This window comes from Mugil cephalus, chromosome 6 (genome assembly GCF_022458985.1).
Source record: "Mugil cephalus isolate CIBA_MC_2020 chromosome 6, CIBA_Mcephalus_1.1, whole genome shotgun sequence".
Lineage (NCBI taxonomy): Eukaryota > Metazoa > Chordata > Actinopteri > Mugiliformes > Mugilidae > Mugil > Mugil cephalus.
The window spans coordinates 17,769,001-17,787,515 of record NC_061775.1 but is presented as its reverse complement, the minus strand read 5'-3'; the positions used below and the strand labels follow the sequence as shown (position 1 = coordinate 17,787,515).

At 40.0% G+C, this 18,515-nt stretch overlaps 1 protein-coding gene across 2 annotated transcripts in view; it reads right to left on the bottom strand.

Moving 5' to 3' along the window:
* The window catches only part of LOC125009064 (adhesion G-protein coupled receptor D2), an 80,673-nt gene that overhangs the window by 3,128 nt on the left and 59,030 nt on the right, over positions 1-18,515 (bottom strand). For both annotated transcript variants that reach the window (XM_047586607.1, XM_047586608.1), the window contains one exon: positions 15,944-16,026. In XM_047586607.1, coding sequence (XP_047442563.1) covers positions 15,944-16,026 — 83 coding nt within the window. The remainder of the gene's footprint in view (positions 1-15,943; positions 16,027-18,515) is intronic.

Genomic DNA, 18,515 nt, shown 5'->3' with positions numbered 1-18,515 from the left:
CTGGAACCACATCACTCGTGTTTACTGAGATGCGCTTGTATGTTTCCCTGCATTGTCAAGCACAGTCAAAGAGAAGGAGACTGAGGGCACAAGAAAAGAAAAAAAAAAAAAAGGTTTTGGAAGTGTTCCAAGACTGCAAGAAAATGTGCAACTGAATGCAGGAAAATGAAAGTTTGATATACAGCCCAGTTACAGGCAGGGCTACAGGCTCAACAGGCCTGAGACGAGCATTAAGCTCTCTGAATAGGATGGTGGCCACATGGTGGCAAAACTCTTCTTAGTGCATAGGAAGACAGATTACAGTATTTACCCTGTAAGATTCTTCAACATGCAAAACAGCAGCAAAATAATCACTACAAGGAACTGCACCCGTGTATATTGATTCAGTCATTATAGGTCATTACGATGACTGGCTGACGGTGTGTGTCTCATCTCAGTGGCTTAAAAAGAAAAAGACATTCATACAAATCAATTTCATATGTGCTGCATAAAAACACACGAGCATTTCCAACACTAGTTTTCCTGCAGCCATGCAACAGATCCCTACTAGTGTTCATTTGCGCGTGACCACAAATTACTACCAGTACCCCATGTATGGTAGTAATTAGTAATCCTAGAAACTAGACTACAGAATGTCAATGTGTTTGGTTTTAACAACCATCAGACAGAAGAAAAATCTGCTTTATTTACAAAGTATATATATCTTTGTCTATACACACACACACAAACAAGGAATTTTCATTAAATCCGAACCAATGAGCACACTTACAGTATTATAGAGCCATGCAAGATGCCCTGAGAGCAGTTTGGGTGCTTGCTTAAGCACCTCCGCCATGGACATCACAGTCCCAGAGCTGTTTCTCTAACCACTAGTTCACAGCTATCACCAGAACTTTAAATTTATTTACAATTATATAAATGAGATAGTCGATACATGTTAATGGGTATTTCAAAGATTATTTGGAGAGAAAAAAAAAACACATTTATTCATCCGTTTCAACAACAGAAAGCAGGTGAAAGTCCACAGATGAAGAACAAAGAGGCTAAAAAGAAGCAGCGCAACTCTTCAGAGAGGCAATTATCCCACGTTCTAATCACTTACAGCAAACCGCGACTGGGGGACCCATTGTTTGGCGGCCTGATGGACAAACTTTAAAAATGTAAAGATCAAATTAATAGGCAAGCATTGTTAATGGGCACACTCACAATTATTATGCAAAAGCCTCACTGTGGCATGCAAAACAAATACACTAAGGTTTGGAGATGGAATGGTTCGAAGGCCGCTGCCGTTTCATTTCAAAGCATGCATTATACATCATTGTGCATAAAGAGGAAGCCTACAGCATTATGCTGTTTTTTCCACGATGATTATCCTTTATTAGTCATTAAAAAGAGATCGAGAGAAAGAAAAAAAATACAACTTTTAAGCACCTGAACCTCGCTGCCAGCATTCCATTAATTGCCTGCACAATGGGGAGAGCCTTTGGAGATTTTTCAATTTCAAAAAATGAGGAGCATGCATTCAGTCGTGCTCATGTTATACCGGCACTTAAATCCTACAGAGTTCACATAAAAAAGGACTCAAGGTTGCATCCGATTGAAAGCCTCCAACTACAGCCACTTTAGAAATCCATTTAGCAAGCGGGAGGTTAGAACATCTAATTCAAACAGAGTCGCCCTGTTAAAACGGTTGCACCAACGTCTTTTAAAAACACACACACTTTTTCTCCTGTGTTTGCTTGGCTCCATTGTAAGAAAGATGAACCTGGCACACAGAGCGATGGCAAGACACAAAGAATTAATCTTGCCAGACCTCAGCCAAGTGGCGAAGGTGAACGCTGGTGAATGACTGCATGTGGAATCTTGACCTTTGCTTCAACATTATCAAAAAGAGAGCTCCGTGGGAGCGACAAAAAGAGGTATGTGGCGTCGGTAATAACATGACAACTTCAATATCACGACGCAGTTTGCACAATACTGGGTGAATAGATTGGACAAAATCCAGACGATTGATTATATTTTTAGTATGAACACGTAGTCTTTGGAAGCTGAGACAATAATTAAAAGTTAAAAAAAAAAAAAAATACTTTCATACAATTAAATCACAGTAATTAGGCAAAGAGAAGTAGTATTTCAATTGCTGGCATACTTTTGCAGTGTGTGTGCTCAAGTTACTTCATGCCACTGCAATTCATAATATTAACTAAACATTTAATATTGCTATTATATATTTTCCTTTTAGCAGGTTAGAAAGATACAGTATAAGATTATCAGGATATGTGCCAATTTTCAGCTGGTTTTGAGCTTATTGATTCTTCTCATGCTCATGTTAAGTACTCTGTTGTTGTTTACCATGATATTTCTTGCTATTACGCACTCTTTTGGGGCTTGCAGCTCTTCTGTACGGCATCAATTCAGTGCCAAAATCTGCGCACATAACAACCATCACCAGCGCACAAGACCACTCTCAGTGCCCACCACCCCCCTTTGTTAAGTGCCAAAACTCAACAAAGCAGAGTGCATAGAAGGCCCAGAAAGTTACAGCGTATAGCACAAACACGTAAAGAGTGGTGTTAATGCGCACTGATACTGTTTTTTATGCGTGCAGATTTTGGCACTGAAAGGATCCCATACTTCTGCCTCTAGTGGCCTTGTCCTGTTTGCTACATAAACATTGTATAATTGAAAATAAGAGTTTTTTACTTGTTGCTTTTAAAACTGGGCTCATGGTCAGCACTGAGTGAAGGAAGGGTTATTTTACTCTTTCATTCACTTTTTGTTATACTACTGATTCAGCTTAACATAAAATAATCTACTTCACTCTTAAAATAATACTTTAAGGTCAGTGTGCTCAATAGCCATACGCCATGACATCATATGACCACCTTCCTAATATTGTGTAGGTCTCCCTTGTGCCTCCAAAATAGTTGTGAGTCATCAGAGAATGGACATGGGTCTTTTGAGGGTGTCCTGTGGTGTCTGGAAACATTATGTTGTTAGTGGGGGCCTTTGGGTTCTGTGGGTTGAGGGGAGGGGTCTCTGTAGATCAGGCTTGTTCCAGTGCATCCCACAGATACTTGATCGGTTTGGGATCTAGTGGATTTGGAGGCCAGGTCAACACCTTGTGTGTTTTTTTTTTTTGTTTTTTTTTTTAGTTATTCTTAAACCATTTTTGTGTGTGCCTATGTCAGGCTGCATCCTGCTGGGGATGGCTGCTGCCATTATGGACTATCATTGCTATGGGGTCGGGGTGTCTGGTCTGGTCTAGGTGGGTGGTACATGTCTAAGTAACATCCACACGAATGAATGCCAGGTACAAAAGTCTCCCAGTAGAACATTTCATTGTCACAAGATGGTAAATGTTATTTACTTCTCTTGTCAGTGGTCATTGTGCCTGATTGGTGTATATAGAGTATATCCATATTTAATTTGACGGGCATTAAGAGGCCTTAGATCTCATCACAAACCAGAATATTTTTAATCTCACAGCATCGACAACAGCCTTGAGCTGTGACCTCCAGCTTGAGAGTTGAGTCGCACAGAACAGAACCATTACCTTTCACAAATGTATACACACACTGTATTTATTTGCAAGGCTCAGACTCCCTACAGAACTAAATTCAAGTGAGTGTAAACACAGATATATATTTAAAGCTTCCTTCTTTGTGAACCAGTCAATCTAAATAACCGAGTTAAAAATTCTGTAACACAAAAGCCGCATGAGATTTAGCCAGCATTACCGTCCTTTCTTTTTTGTTTTCGCTGCCAAAGTCTACACAACAAAACAAAACACCAGCATCATAAATCTCATAGTATGTATCCTTGAGTATACAGCACTCCATACGTTTGACGAAAACAAATGTTTCAGCTCCAATTTAACATGTGTACGTGTATATCTCCCCTAACATGCATGTGTGAGTCCACAGATGGATGCAGTATTTGTTCACATATCTCTACAGATACTGTACATCTGCAGGTCTGTCGGTGAGATCAATATCAAAACCCTTAAGAGGCCCAAATCAAGCAGAGAAACTTTTCTTTCATCTTCCCTGTCCTCCATGCCTGTTTTCTTGGCTTCTCTGTTTCAGACCACCACACACAATTGCTGGCAGGCCTTCAGATGCAAACAGCTGCTCTCAGATTGTCACCATGATGGGAAACTGATTATTTAGTCTGCCGTACCTCTCTTGAGACAGCAACAGTTTCTGTAAGCCACTGAAGATTCTTAAGAGGTTCGGTCCTTTGCCAGGGGCAGCAGTAGTACTGTAATGTGGCTCTGATAAATGAACATCACAGACTTGAACATAGCTATAAAAAACGGAGAGTAGGGGCCCCAGGGAAGATCCTTTGGGAATATCGTCTCAGCATCTGTTAGGTGCAGGCTCTGTTTTAGAAATGCCAGTAGTAGTGCAGTTCTTGTGGAGTTCCAAGTTCTGTGCTGTATCCATTCCCCTAAATCAACAATTTTCCCCTTCATAAGTATTAAATTGTTATTTATGTAAGCATTTGATTTGAAGGATTAGGGTTACAGGAAGACATTTTTGGCATAAAGGCTTGCGTCTCATTAGTATGACTATTTTGGACGATGAGGCAGCTCCAACCCTCACTAACAAGCCTAGCCCTCAAGAGCAGCATATGTTCTGTGTTACACAAATTACACATAATCCAGTGGTGGTGAGTTGATTTGCCCTTCTACTACTTTTTAACATTGTACATGACAACTAACTAAATACGGCTTGTTTAGTACTCATACTCAGACCATGTCCCAAATTTTACACTCGCCAACAAGATAATTTTCAACAAGTTTTCACATGAAACAACTCCAGTCAGATCCATTGAGGTAAGATACAGTATGACAACATCATAAGAGCCCGTCATAGTACTGAGTCTGCACTGTTTAGAGTTTTTATTTATGTTCTTTTAGCCACAGACTCTGGTCCCTGTGTTGTTTTGGTTCTGCTGGACCTAACAGCTGCTTTCGATACAGTGGATCATCAGGTCTTCCTGTCTCGACTGGAGAACTGTGTGGGGATTCGCAGTCATGCCTTATATTGGTTTAAGTACTACCAAACTGAGAGAAGTTTATGTGTTTGTGTTGGGGCCTCTGAGTCTTATACAGAACCTCTCAGGTTGGGAGTGCCCCAAGGCTCTATGCTTGGCCCTCTTATTTTTCCCTCTACTTACATCCTCTTGGATCAGTTCTCCAGAAACATGGCATTGCATTTCATTTCTATGCTTATGTGCCACTTAAACAAGCTTATGATTATTCTGCAAGCCGACTGCTAGAGTGCTTTGCAGAACTCAAGTCATGGCTGGCCATAAATCATTTGTGCCTAAATGATAACAAAACTGAGGTTATGCTGTTTGGACCTAGAGATGCATCCAAGGTCCATGCTGATCTGGGGCCTTTAAATCAACATTTGACACAGACAGTAACAAACCTTGGTGTAAGACTAGACAGTGATCTCAAATTTGGTGCACAGATGAAACCAGTGTTTTTTATTTCAGTTCAGTTAAGTTTTTTCCAAATGAAACAACTTGCCAAAGTAAAACCATCTATTTTTGTGTCATTATTTATTATTTATTTATCTGTTGTAATGCACTTGCTGGGCTTAGCCAGTCGTCACTTTCTCGACTACAGTTGAGTTCAAAATGTTGCTGCTCGTTTCCAGTTTCATTTAAAAATCTTTTGTTTTTAAATTTGTTCATGGCCTCGCTCCACAGTATCTGTCCAACCTGCTCGAGCCATACACTCCTTCACGCTCTTGGCAGGTTAGCAGATTTGTCATTGTGGGTTGTCCCTAAAACAAAGAAGACCACGCCTTTTCAGTCGCTACCCCCAAACCGTGGAACAACCTGTCTTTGCACATCAGACTAACTTTGACTAACTCTTTCTTTTTAAATCCTCTCTTAAAACATGTTTTTTTTCCTTTTGGTTTTTAACTTTGAGATGTTAGTTCTGATTGTTTTTATTGTTTGATTGATTTATGATTTTAATCTTGTGTTATCTGTCACCATGTCTATGAACAGCACATTGGCATCTTATTGTTTTTATTCTTTGTTTGTTTTATGATTTTAATCTTGTTTTATCTGTCCTCTTATCTGTTTATAAGTTTGTACAGCACTTTGGCCAACCATGTTGTTTTTAAAGTGCTTTATATATAAAGATTAATCGATTAAAAACATGAAAGACATCCTCACGGGGATTTGAAAGGCTTAAATGATCTTTCAGTAAGAAGCTGCCACCGGGCCGGGAAATCTCCAGTCTCCACTAGGGTTGAGTAATATACAACCTCCTTATGTCAAGAAGTCACTTTAAAGCTTTAAAATCGCTTTAAGCTACATCAGTCTTCTAAAGTCAGGGGGATAGTGTCAGCACAGTGCATTTGTCATCCATGAACACCCCATTACTACCAGCTATAAAAATAAGAGGGGAAGTTAAAGACAGAGACAAACAAAATTGGCTGGATTAGACTGCAAAGGTGCCCTTGAGCAAAGCATGGCCGTGCATGCATGATTGTAAAAGCTGAAAAAAAGGAAAACATCCTGGAAATAAATGTTTGTTTTCTGGAGTATGTTCCCACATTACGAGTATTTGGAAACAAATATAGGCAACAAAGTATGAATCCCGTGTACCATCAAAACAACAATTTATTTGCAAAGACAACGACCTGAAAGAAAAACATGTAACAGTTGTCACAGCTTTTCTGCGTAGAGCTCCAGAGATCAGTGCATGATAGACAGCAAATGGGAGGTCTTCTTTTGGAGTTCATGTTAACAGGCATTTGACAAGTGTTCTCTCTGGGAGAGTATCTGAGCCTAGCGGTGCGTATCAAGCTCAGAATCTAATGTGAGCTGAGTGTTGTAAGGTGAGGTAAGACTGTGTGAAGCCAGTCAGATCAATATTGGCTCTGCCACAGATGTACTAGACTGGTGTGGTAGACAGCAGAGAGACAACACGTTCCTGTCAGACTTGTACTCATCATTCATGTACACTCACACCGCACAGTTATTCCTAACTAACATGATGGACATTGCCACTTTCCATGCCTTTATTATGAACGCTCCATGCCCCGACTAATTGAATTCAATATTAGCAAAATAATTACTTTTGTGTCAACTCCTAAATGCTACCGTTTGTCACTTGCTTCTATTTGACTTGGACATCACTGCTAAAAATAAGAAAAATATGAACATGCATGTAAAAGGTACTGTACAGATTTATTTTACCAGTAAGTTACTCTTTTCTGACCGGCACTTTTTTGTTGAAGAGGAAAGACACACCCAGCGCAGTCAAATAAGAAAGAGACAGTCTTAACTGATAAAAATGTCAGTAGGAATTTGTAAAAACTTATAAATAATGGATGCACCAAGTAGGCAGGGGAGCATCTTCAATGAACCCAGAGTGCAGAGCACACTTTCTCATCTCCAAACCGAGGAGCCATCTTAATGACTGCGCCCGGAGACCTGGGGGTCTCCACCACCAACCCCCTCCCTTTCCAGCCCATTTTCTCCAACCCACCCATTGGACCCCCTCCTCCCCCTTTTGACAAGCCCATCCATGCTCCCAACCACAACGTATCATGCAGAGGGGAACATGAGCTCTTAAATTAAACATTGACAGGAGCGGCCGCTGCCTGTTTTAGGCAAATCAGCAGAAAATGAAACAAACAGGGCGCCTAAGGAAGATCCATATGTGTGCAATTGAGACATTTTCAGGAGGTGTGTGGGGGAGCGTCTCTTAAGTTTTGTAGACAGAGAGAAGTCTTTGGAGAAAACCCAGATAATGTCACAAGAGTGTCTTTGCATGGTGGATTTTCGGAGATGAGAATTGTAAATGTGCTTTGTGATTTAACTCTCATTCACATACACCCACACATCAATGTGCAGCTTGGGGTTGAGTGTCTCCAGCAACCAAGCTACCCCTGGACAAATATTTCGTTCAAAATAATGATACTGGGCTCGGTAACATCCTGCATCGTAAGGACTTGGGGGAGCGATGACAGTGGATGAGGTAGGAACCACTATATCCCTCTCCTGACCTGCATTTAGACATAAACAGGAAATTGCCTTTAGGAAGGAAGTCATATTTTTTACAGCTGTGCCCTGTGATGAGAGGACAGCGCTGTGTGAGAGCTGCATTTCCAATACGTGTATGAGATTTGCTTTATATGTCCGATGTCTGCAACCAGTCCGTCAGTTCCACACACAACATGAGAAAGAATGACTAGTAAGACAGAGTGGGGCCAGTGTTTTGGTTTTGAATGAATACTGTGATCATTGTCTTTTCCTGTCACTATTAAAAAGACCTTTTCCTGCTCCAGCCACAGATGAACCTTTGTCTCTTTGTGTTTGTTCTTGGATGGAGATCAAGGCACCAGGTCCAGACTCAGGGCTTGTGATCTGTCAGGATACAGGGATTTATACGGCACTTGCATCCTATGATACTCATCACATCAGCAAGTCGCAGCAATAAATCAGACTGGCTTCATGGATTTACATACACACACTGGACATGAGGCTACAGATCCTGCAAAGGAAGCAAAAGTATTCTGTATTTGGTAAACGGTTATATTGCACTTATTCTAGATGAGACTCAAACTGTCTTTATTAGGGATGCGTCTTTTCACTCATTGTAACATTGTAGAGATGTACCCAGAGGAACAAGCAAATGTTTGCGCACACAGATAAAAAGACATGATCGATTTCTGTCTGCTAAAAAACTGATTAAAACTGGAGGTTGAGGCTGGTAGGGAGGCAGGCCAGAGTCCTACAGGAAGTGATTTAATGTCCAAAAAGACATGCACTTGTTTTTGCTCTGTCTCTTTCCTGTTGTGTTCTGATAGGGACTTCCTTTCCCCAGTGGGGGTGGATACAGTGTCATCCGTCCATCCATCCATCCCATCCCAACGAACCCACACCCACCCACGGCTCACGGAAATGTCCTGGCCGGACTATTACTTAAAACTCTTTGCACATCAATGCAAATTGTCACAAAGTAGATGTCTGGTACTCATTACTGAAAGTAAAAGGTCAGACGCAGAGAAAGCGTGAGGAAGAAGACGCGTTTGATATTTTTAATGCATGGTGGTGTCTGTGTGAGCAGTTCAGCAGTAACCTGCGTGTGTACTATGTACGGGCCTGGAGAGCCAGAGGGCTTCACCCCAGCCACAGTAACACCAGGATGATCTCTTCCTGTCTGCCCCAGTATCTCTATGACCAACTCCCTTCCTTCCCGCAAAAACACACACAGATACAAGCGCAGACACACAAACGCAAACACACCCAAGTGTTACCATGCTTATGAACATCTCTTCTTGAAGGAAATCTGTCTCGATTCCTGACCCTTGCAAAAAACCTTAAGTTTGCCCTTTCTTCCCAGGATTGCATGAATGAGGGCAATAAAATTTACTCAACTACAAATTCAGCCCACACACTTATCCAAAGTGTGACTTTAACTTACAATGAAAACTGAACACCATTACCCTTGTTTTGCACAGCATTTGTTGCAATGATCTTACACTGTGCGATTTAGGCGGAACGGATGTTTCAACTTCCTGTTTCCATACTGAGGTGTTTCCTAATTTCTTCAAAAACCAATCAGACACTTCATGCAGTTACATTAACAGCTTCTCTGGCCTTACAAAAAGTGAACAGGTTCAGTGTAAGTTGCCTTGGATAAGAGTGCTTAAAAAATAATTTCTATCCAAACAGTCAAGGTGGTGGGAGCACTCTTTTAAATCAATTCGATCAAACCAGTCATCCAGAATAAGATATAATTATACACATAGTTAATAAAACTATACAGAATAACTTGTCTTGAAAACATTTCCTGGAGCTTTAAACTAAAGGTAAAAGTCAGAGAAATGTTGTTTTCATTTTATCTTTATAATGTAGCATCTGTATATATTTTTTTAATGTAATGCCCCATATTGAGTTGTTATTAGATAATATAGTTTCCCATAACTGTCCTAATCAGTTTTTTTGACTTTGGCCTCAAACGATGCAGATTACAATAAAGATGTATCGGCTCGATCAGATGTAGATTTTAGCAAAGCATTTTCTGCATAGTGTTTAGACCCGACCTTACTGTTTGCATAAATGTGTCCAGTTCGTTGCGGTGTTTCCAGCTGTGACCAAAGCAAATCATGTCTCAGTGCTTATCTGCTCTCCTCTGCGCTGAGTGATTTAACGCTGATCACACACATGTACATACACACACACGCAATGACCCTCCCACCAACCTCTTCTCTTACTCATTCACCCCATCTACCAACAAGCCTGCACGGTGTTAGTCACTCATGCACACTCATAGAGAGACACACATTCACCTACAGATGGAGGAAATATGCTCACTGCTGCCTGTGTCTGTGGAGGATGTGAGGTGTAGTGATGGCACATTAACGACGGGGCCCATGACAGCAGTACGCATCGGCCTCACTGAACAAAGCACGCGGCCAGTTTTTAATTCAATGAGGATTGTTTAAGTGAAACAATGGGTCTTGGCCCCAGTGAGGGTAAGGGAAGGGTGAGAAAGGTGAGTTTGTCAGTGGTGGCTGACTGGTGTTTTTGTGTTTTAGACTACGGATGATCCCGTGGGTTCGACAGGGTCGTGGATCAGACATATCGCTGTGGCGCAGCAACATCCGCTGTTTTTCAGGTAACTAACAAATATGCTGACAATGACTGGGCTAAAAGGGAAATGCAGCCAGACATGCTCACTATGGAACCATAAAGACTATTTAGACTCAATATGAGTCATATACCGTGAGGTTATATTTTGGGACATTTTATTTACCTTTTTTTTTTTTTTAGGGAGTTACTCCATTTCAGAGCATCCTACAATGAATCGTAAGCAGGAGCCCTTTTTCAGTGGGAGATTTTAATGGATTCTGGTATTTATAAAAAGACATTTCGAAGTCCTCATGCCAAATTTACACAGATTAGACATGGATTTCAACATTATATATTTGACTACTGTGAAAAAAGCTATTAATACACTCACTTGACAAAACATTAGGTACACTGGTGAAAATGAGTGCATTCTATTATTACAGTTCTCCATAGTGTTTAGTCTGTGTAAGAAAAGTAGCTACTTAAACTGGATGGTCATTTAATTTGGGGTGCTGTTAAAATGTATTGTGTTTAAACACAAAAAGTGTTATTTAACCCAGCCCGCTGACTAAGATGAGGTTGTCAAAATAATGGGAACGTGTCGGTACAATGAGATGCAATTCAGTAGTTCTACGAACCAAAAAACTCTCTTAGTTAACAAATGTAAAATACCATAAACTTCACAAAGCTAAGATTTAACAGAGGACTGTTATTGTATATTATTTGTTTTCAATGGTGTACCCAATGAACTGGCAAAGGAAGGTATATAGTGTTTCCTAATGCAGCCACTGTTTCATTACTTTGTCTGCATTAGCAGAGTAGAGTCAACAACAAGAATACTTCTTTAACACATAGTTTGACTTTTTAGCGCTCCCAAGAAACTATATTGTGAAGATTATAACACAGGTCAGACACTTTTATGGTCTTCAACATATAATTGACTGGACAGACGAGAGATGGCTTTAAAAGATTTGTGTGATCCAAACAAATCACACATTGACGCAAACTATAATCATGTACATCAGTAATGTAATGTAATCTTTCTCTCTTGCACTCACAGTATCAACGAAGGAGAGAGAATAACTGTGGCCCGTGTGCACTTTTTCAGGTTTTGCATCCATCACAGTCCATTTGGCCTATGCTAATGGAGTCTACTCATGCAGAGCAGCAGGTCTTAATGAAAAAACCTTTGGCTAGTGATCAGTGTTATTGATCAGCCTAAGCCCCAGCTTTAAGCGGGGCTAATTGATCAATCACCACAGGTTGCTTCAGATTAATGGAACATGACTGGTGACCCCCCAAGGCATAACCCACTTCTCATTGAGAGTATGTTTGTGTGCAATGCGGAAACATTCAGCGTGCATACGGTTATCTGTGATTGATATTAAATACGAAGGTAGCAGCGGAAAGAGAATCAGAAGAAAAAGATTATGTTCGATTAAAACTACACAATACGATACTACCAAAACGCAGGGCCAAGTCTGGGCCCCCCTAGGTACATTAAACATTTAGCAATTATTTTATTGTAATAGCAAGAAGCAAATGCATCCATCGCTGTTGTTAGTGAATGGCTGCTTATCTCAAAAACTCAAAAACAAAACAAAACAAAAAAAAAAACACTTGAATGCAATGCAATGCAGATTTTTCAGATCTGCTATCATGTCTACTACATCTGGCCTAAAGTTTATTATATGCTGTTATTTTATGAGGCTATAGATTAATCAGATAATCAATGTTTGGATTAAGACATGAGATGTTTATTCTACAAAGTGTCTTAGGGGCTAAAAACTAAAGCTTTATTTGTGATCTTTTGTCATATACTAATTATTTAAGAAAGATTTCAATAAACAGCAAATGTATATTAGATTTCTAAGCCTTAAAATACACACAGTAATTGTGTGATATCCACACCAGGTACTAAAGCTTCCCAGCAGAACATTGAATTGTCACAAGATGGTCAGTGATATTCACAGTGGTCGACTGGTGTATACCCAACAGTTATTAGCTTGAAAATCAAGCTATCTTGAAAATCGATTTTCCACAGAAATGACTCCACTTTGGTTTGAAGGATCAATAATCAATTAAGATTACAGTACGAATCATCTCTTAAATATCTGCTAAACTACCCACAAAAAATCAGAATAGCTGCCTTTCTAAAGATTTTTTACTCCAGGTACTCTAGAGAATTATCCTTACTAACAAAATGAATTTAAAAATAAAATTGACACACAAATGTATCTGAAATATAGCTGCAAAATCATCAGATTAGTTTCACCCGAGTCTAGATTTTACATGTCTTGCTAGTCCTAAAGCTGACAGATCTGACACCGGCAGCTCTCCTGGCAGGAAGGACTAAAAACCAGGCCAAAACAGGAAGCACCAACACACACATGCACAAGTTCAAAACCCTCCCCTCAAATGACTGACGGGCTGATTGGCCAGTGGTGTCTCCACGGAGGGTTTTTGTTCGAATGTGTGTGTGTGTGTGTGTGTGTGTGTGTGTAAGGGTGGACTAGAGGTTCCAGCTGGCCTGTCATGGGACTCCCAATCGCGTGTGAATGGTACTCAGAGGGAGCTGTGGGTAACGGGTCCAACGCAGAAACACTCAACAGGCTGCAAGGGTCGGCTGGGGTGAGCCCAGCTGGGCAAAACCAGGAATACTGTTTCTTTTTTTTTTTTCCTGTGTAAAAGACCTGCAGGAAATCATGGATTCTTTCAAAATCACGGTTCATTAAAAAAATGTTACAGTAGGTGTCCAATAAGTACAGAAGAAAGTGCACAGTGCAGCATTATTAGTATAAGTTTGAAAAAATGGCCACTTCGTGGTTTAAAAAATAGTATTAGAAGATAAATTAAAGCGTACTGTATCTTTCCCATAGCGACGGTCATTTACTGCAGTTATTTTTAACTTCTATCATTAAAGAAATTTATTCTCCAAACATATTATATATATATTCTGCTGCTTCTGCATACCAGACAAAATTGTCTCCCCAACGCTGTAGCGACTATGAACAAAGGACAAGATGATGTAACAGTCTGAACACTTCACAGCAGCTTATCTCTTATTACGTTTGGACAGCATAACCTGTCAAAGTAAACCTCCACAGGGAACTGCCGACCAGTGCTGAGCCTCAGACTGTTTCAACTTGACAACACCACCTCCGCCGCCCATCATTTGGTTAACCTTGACCAACTAACCAGCCGCACATAAACAGCTCACACCCTCCTATCCTGACTCGCACATTCTGTGGAGTGGGACCACACTTCCACCCAATAACCTCTGGTGTGAACTTAATTGTGTATACTCAGGTATTGGGTTTCGGACCATGCCTGGGTCCCACAGTGCTCAAAGAGAAACAGGCGCCGCGAACTTGACAATGAGTGAGAGAGCGGTAGAGTGAAAGAGAGAGGGAGAGAGAAAGAGAGGAGAGAGAGGAGAGAGACAAGGACCACCCAACGGCTGCGAAGAAAAACAAAGCTGGGTGGAGAGGAAAGTCAGCTTCGATCAGTTTGGAAGCAGGACAGTTGAAAGTTGTTGTGCGGTAGCAGTTCACCAAGTTAAAGAAGAAGAAAAAAAGAGACAGCTGGGTGCTGAAGGGGTCTGTTTTAAGCATTATTTACCAAATGGAACATACTAAATGTGCCATTTAGTTTAGATATAATACAACATCTTGTTATAGATTCCAATAAACTTGCAGACTTCAGTCTTTCCATCGTAAAGAATATTAGTACAGCACAAGATTTATTACTTTACATTAAACTAATAAAGAAAACAAGCTCTTTACTTTGCCATATTAAATGGACATGACTGCTTTAGCAATCAACGAGATACATTCATTTAAAATACGCAGAATATGACATGTGCACTGTGAAAACCACAGGATGGGAGGCTTTAACAATGGGGACATGTCCAGCTTTGAATAAAATCCAAAAGTGTGTAAAGAATAAGCAAAGAATAACCATTCATATGCCCTTGAGCAACCTCTTACTGCATGAATGTAAAGCACAAAACATGCACAGTTGATTGCAAACAGGCAAGGTAAACGTGCAAACAACATTTTTTTCCTCTAAGGAAAATGCACTCACACATTTAACAAACTGGTTATTTTATACAAATCCTAGAGTGCGAATTTTATCCACTGTCAAAAAGATCAGTAAGTCTGAATGTCATTCAGCTTCAGTTTATAATGAGGCGAACTGTGGAGACAGAGGATGCAGTTATGTAGCAATGTGTGATGTGGTTCTAGTGCTGGCCACCAGGGGGACGAGGATATGCAGCGAGTCTGATCTGTGTGTTGGAGGATTTCGATTTTTTCCAGTGGAGAAGCAGTCAGTCAAGCAATAGAGAGCAGAGAGTGTGTGTGAGGGAGTTTTCGGCTCAGCACTGTAACTAGACTTAATATGCAAAAGCTTTTAATTTTAATTTATTAGAGAAATGCTTGTAAAGGTAAACAAGTTTTGGAAAAATAATATATATCTATATATGAAATAATAATTTAAACAATATTTGAGCTGTGCTATTTATATTGGGAATAAAAATTAAGCTAAAATGCGTGTTGAGTGGATCAACTGTACCATATATGGTAAAATGAGTTAATTTTATAGGAAACATAAAATAGGCGAATGCAATCAAACTTTAGTTTAAAAGTTAAATTCAATATATATTGCACTGCATTGCAAGTGTATTGCCACATTTATAATGAAGCCCATAATATTTATGTTTACCTTTTTCTTTTTTTCTTTTATGCAGGATTTGTCTCAATGAATATTCAAGTTGAATCAAAATAGTGCTCCAAGGATAAAAGTGTGAGATGAATATGGACAGTGACATATAAAAGTTGAGTAATAGATACTGCATTATGTTCATATTATTAATAGTAATATTAGTAATAGATCCGCGATTATGTGTCTGTGTTCTTTAAATATATATATATATACACACACACATACATATATATATACATATATATTTTGTAATAAATATGTCACTCCAGGCTTTGGACACAGACACTACTTGTAGAAAGTAGAAGAAAGAAAAATACTGAAAAATCAACAGAATTGTCCTTTGAACACGCTATACGTTAAGCATAATAATAATGATTTGAATCAAGTAGAATTATAGTGAGATAAGTGACAGACTTGCATGAGTGTGCTAACCCGATACAGTAATTGTTTAAACCCCATGACGTCTGTTTTTTATCTCAGGGTCAGAGATCAAATTCCACTGTTGACCCACTGAACTTCCCGGCTATCCGAACCTTAATGTCCCACAGAGACTGATTCCTATTGTTGGGCGTACAAAATGTGTGTGTGTATAAAAGTAAGTTACCTCTCTGTCCAGATGAGTCCCTTTGGAGGTTTGGCTCATGGGATTTTCTGGTCTCTTTGGAACACAAGGAACGGGCAGCTGACCTGAAATCAGACAAACACAGACAGAGTTAGGTCAGCAAGGGGGGGTTCAGGTCAACTGAAAACTAATATACAGTATTTTCTTTGAAAAAACACATTTATATTTCATATGAATATAAAAAATAAAGAAAATAATATGTTTGAACAATTTTTAACTATTTTACACTGCAATGTAATCAGTATTTGCTCTTCCAAAATTCCTTATTCAGGAAAAAAATAAATAAGAAGATTAAATTAAGGTAATTAACACTTTAAGATGAACATATACATGCAAGCAGCATCTCTGTGTAGTAAACTATTTTAATGTATATATGAATGCAGAGTCAAGTCAAATACAATAAAAAATATCCAAGGACTTCTTCCCTCCTTGTGACCTGTAGGATGCACTGAACTCAACCAATTACAGGAGGAAGCAAGACAGAATTATAAAGGATGGCCCAAAGGTGGAGGATTATAAATTGGTGCCAATTAGAGCAGAAAACGAAAAAAGCAAGACAAGCATGGCTAATGATGCCACATTCATCAACTTCTGACACTCATTTTACATTTCAGGCACTTCGCTAATGCTCTCATTTGGACTGTCTTAGAAGGAGGAGAGTGATGAGAGGGCACGGTCAGTATTGTTCAAGGACAACTTAAAAGCCACATCACTGCTAACGGACACCGGCTTTACTGCTCCAAAATGATGCAGTTAAGATTTTATTAACGACTCAGTAGATTACTGTGAGCTAGAACCAGAGTCGCTGTACGTTGGAACCAGGGTTACGGACAACTACTCACAGTGGACACAGTTGTACTAATTGATGTAGTAACGTCACAGGCAGAAAAATGTAATATTAGAAAATACTGGATGCAGGTATCAATGACGTTTAGAGAGTCGATCAAACTATTCCTGCGTGACGAAAGAGTGACTTTTACCGTTTGCAAGCCAGCTGGTGAGCTAAACCAACTTTGTAGATATTGAGTAAATGTAGCGTTAGTTGTACTTGTTGCACGAACCCATGCATTTATTTAACAATGCGCTTTTTTTTATGATGTGAGTAAAAATATGTGCAAAGAACACATGTAAAGTTAGCCACTATGTTGTCATTAATCTGTGGTTGCAGATATACTTTGAGAACTATTTAATAAATAATAATAAAATGTAATCTAATGTACTGTTACATGCAGATTGCTGTAAGAAATAACTTTTGCAGGACATCATGAGCTGCCTAACGCAGCATAATAATGACAACAACATAAGCACCCTTTCGCAAAAGCTGTGATTGGTTTTTGTTTTTGCAAACCAATCATCCATTAGAGCAATACAGCATTTACGGAAATTGGGAAGGAATCGAAATTGTGAAAAAAAGAAAGAAAGAAAAAAAAGAAAATGTGTGTGGGGGATGTATTTATATAATTTATTTCCACAGCAGTCTGACAAACTGTGTTCAACATAAAGCCACACACACAGATATATGGACACAATCTCGGTGGGTTTATTGTTGTCATGAACCCACTCGCCCTATTTGTCTGCTCACCTGTCTGTTTCCCCTCTTTCCGGCGGGGCCCCCCCGTGTCTGGATTAATCTCACTGGTTGGAACTGAAGGTGGGACGACCACCATCCACCAGCAGCGAAACTAATTTCACCGTGTCACCGCGTGACACTCCCGCCCAAAGATGCCCACCCATGCATGCACACGCACATTACAAAATATCTTCATCTGTCTCTGTCTCATCTACATGGAAGAGGGCAGGAGGGTGGGTGACTAGTCCGAAGGAGAAAGGTCAGCGCACCGAAGGAGGTTCATCATGCGGAGGTGTCAGAGCCGCTCTTTAGGAGAGCTGATGAAGGGGAGAGGAAGGAGGAGTGGATGGGAGGCAGGGGATTTTATGTTGGGGTCTGGTTATTGGTTATCAGCCAAAGGTTTGTCACGGCCTACAGAGCTGGCTGGCGTCCACTGAGCGTAAGTCACTCATCATACCGTTTGTGTTTCATAATCACGTGCCGTCTTTGATTGTATCCTAATTACGAGGAAACTGCACAAACACACACATCATTCTCGAGCTGGTCATTTGTTGGCTAAAAACTCAGCAGAGGGGGGCATTGAAGCCGGTAGTCAAACACACACATTCAGTCACTCAGAAGTGATCACACAATGCACCACTACACTTGCTGGCGTCTGGCATGAGGCAAACAGCTTTTAATAGCATCAAACCCACTGCATTTTGTTTGGGACCATCTGTCCAGTCTATTGTGTTTCTCTGTTGTGCCTCTTTGGAAGACCATCGGGGGACAGCTGATGTATGAGCTCTTACAAAGGTCCCAGCCAGGCCCTCGGGATCCTGCCACTCTGTGTACTATCCATTTTTTCCTGTCTATCCATTTTTTTCATTAAGTTTTTTTTTTTTTTTTTTTAGATTGTAGTATGCTAAGAATAAGCGCAACAAAGCAGGAAACTGGATTCGCATGTGAGAGTGGCTGAAGGGGGCAGAACAGGGAAGGGAAATA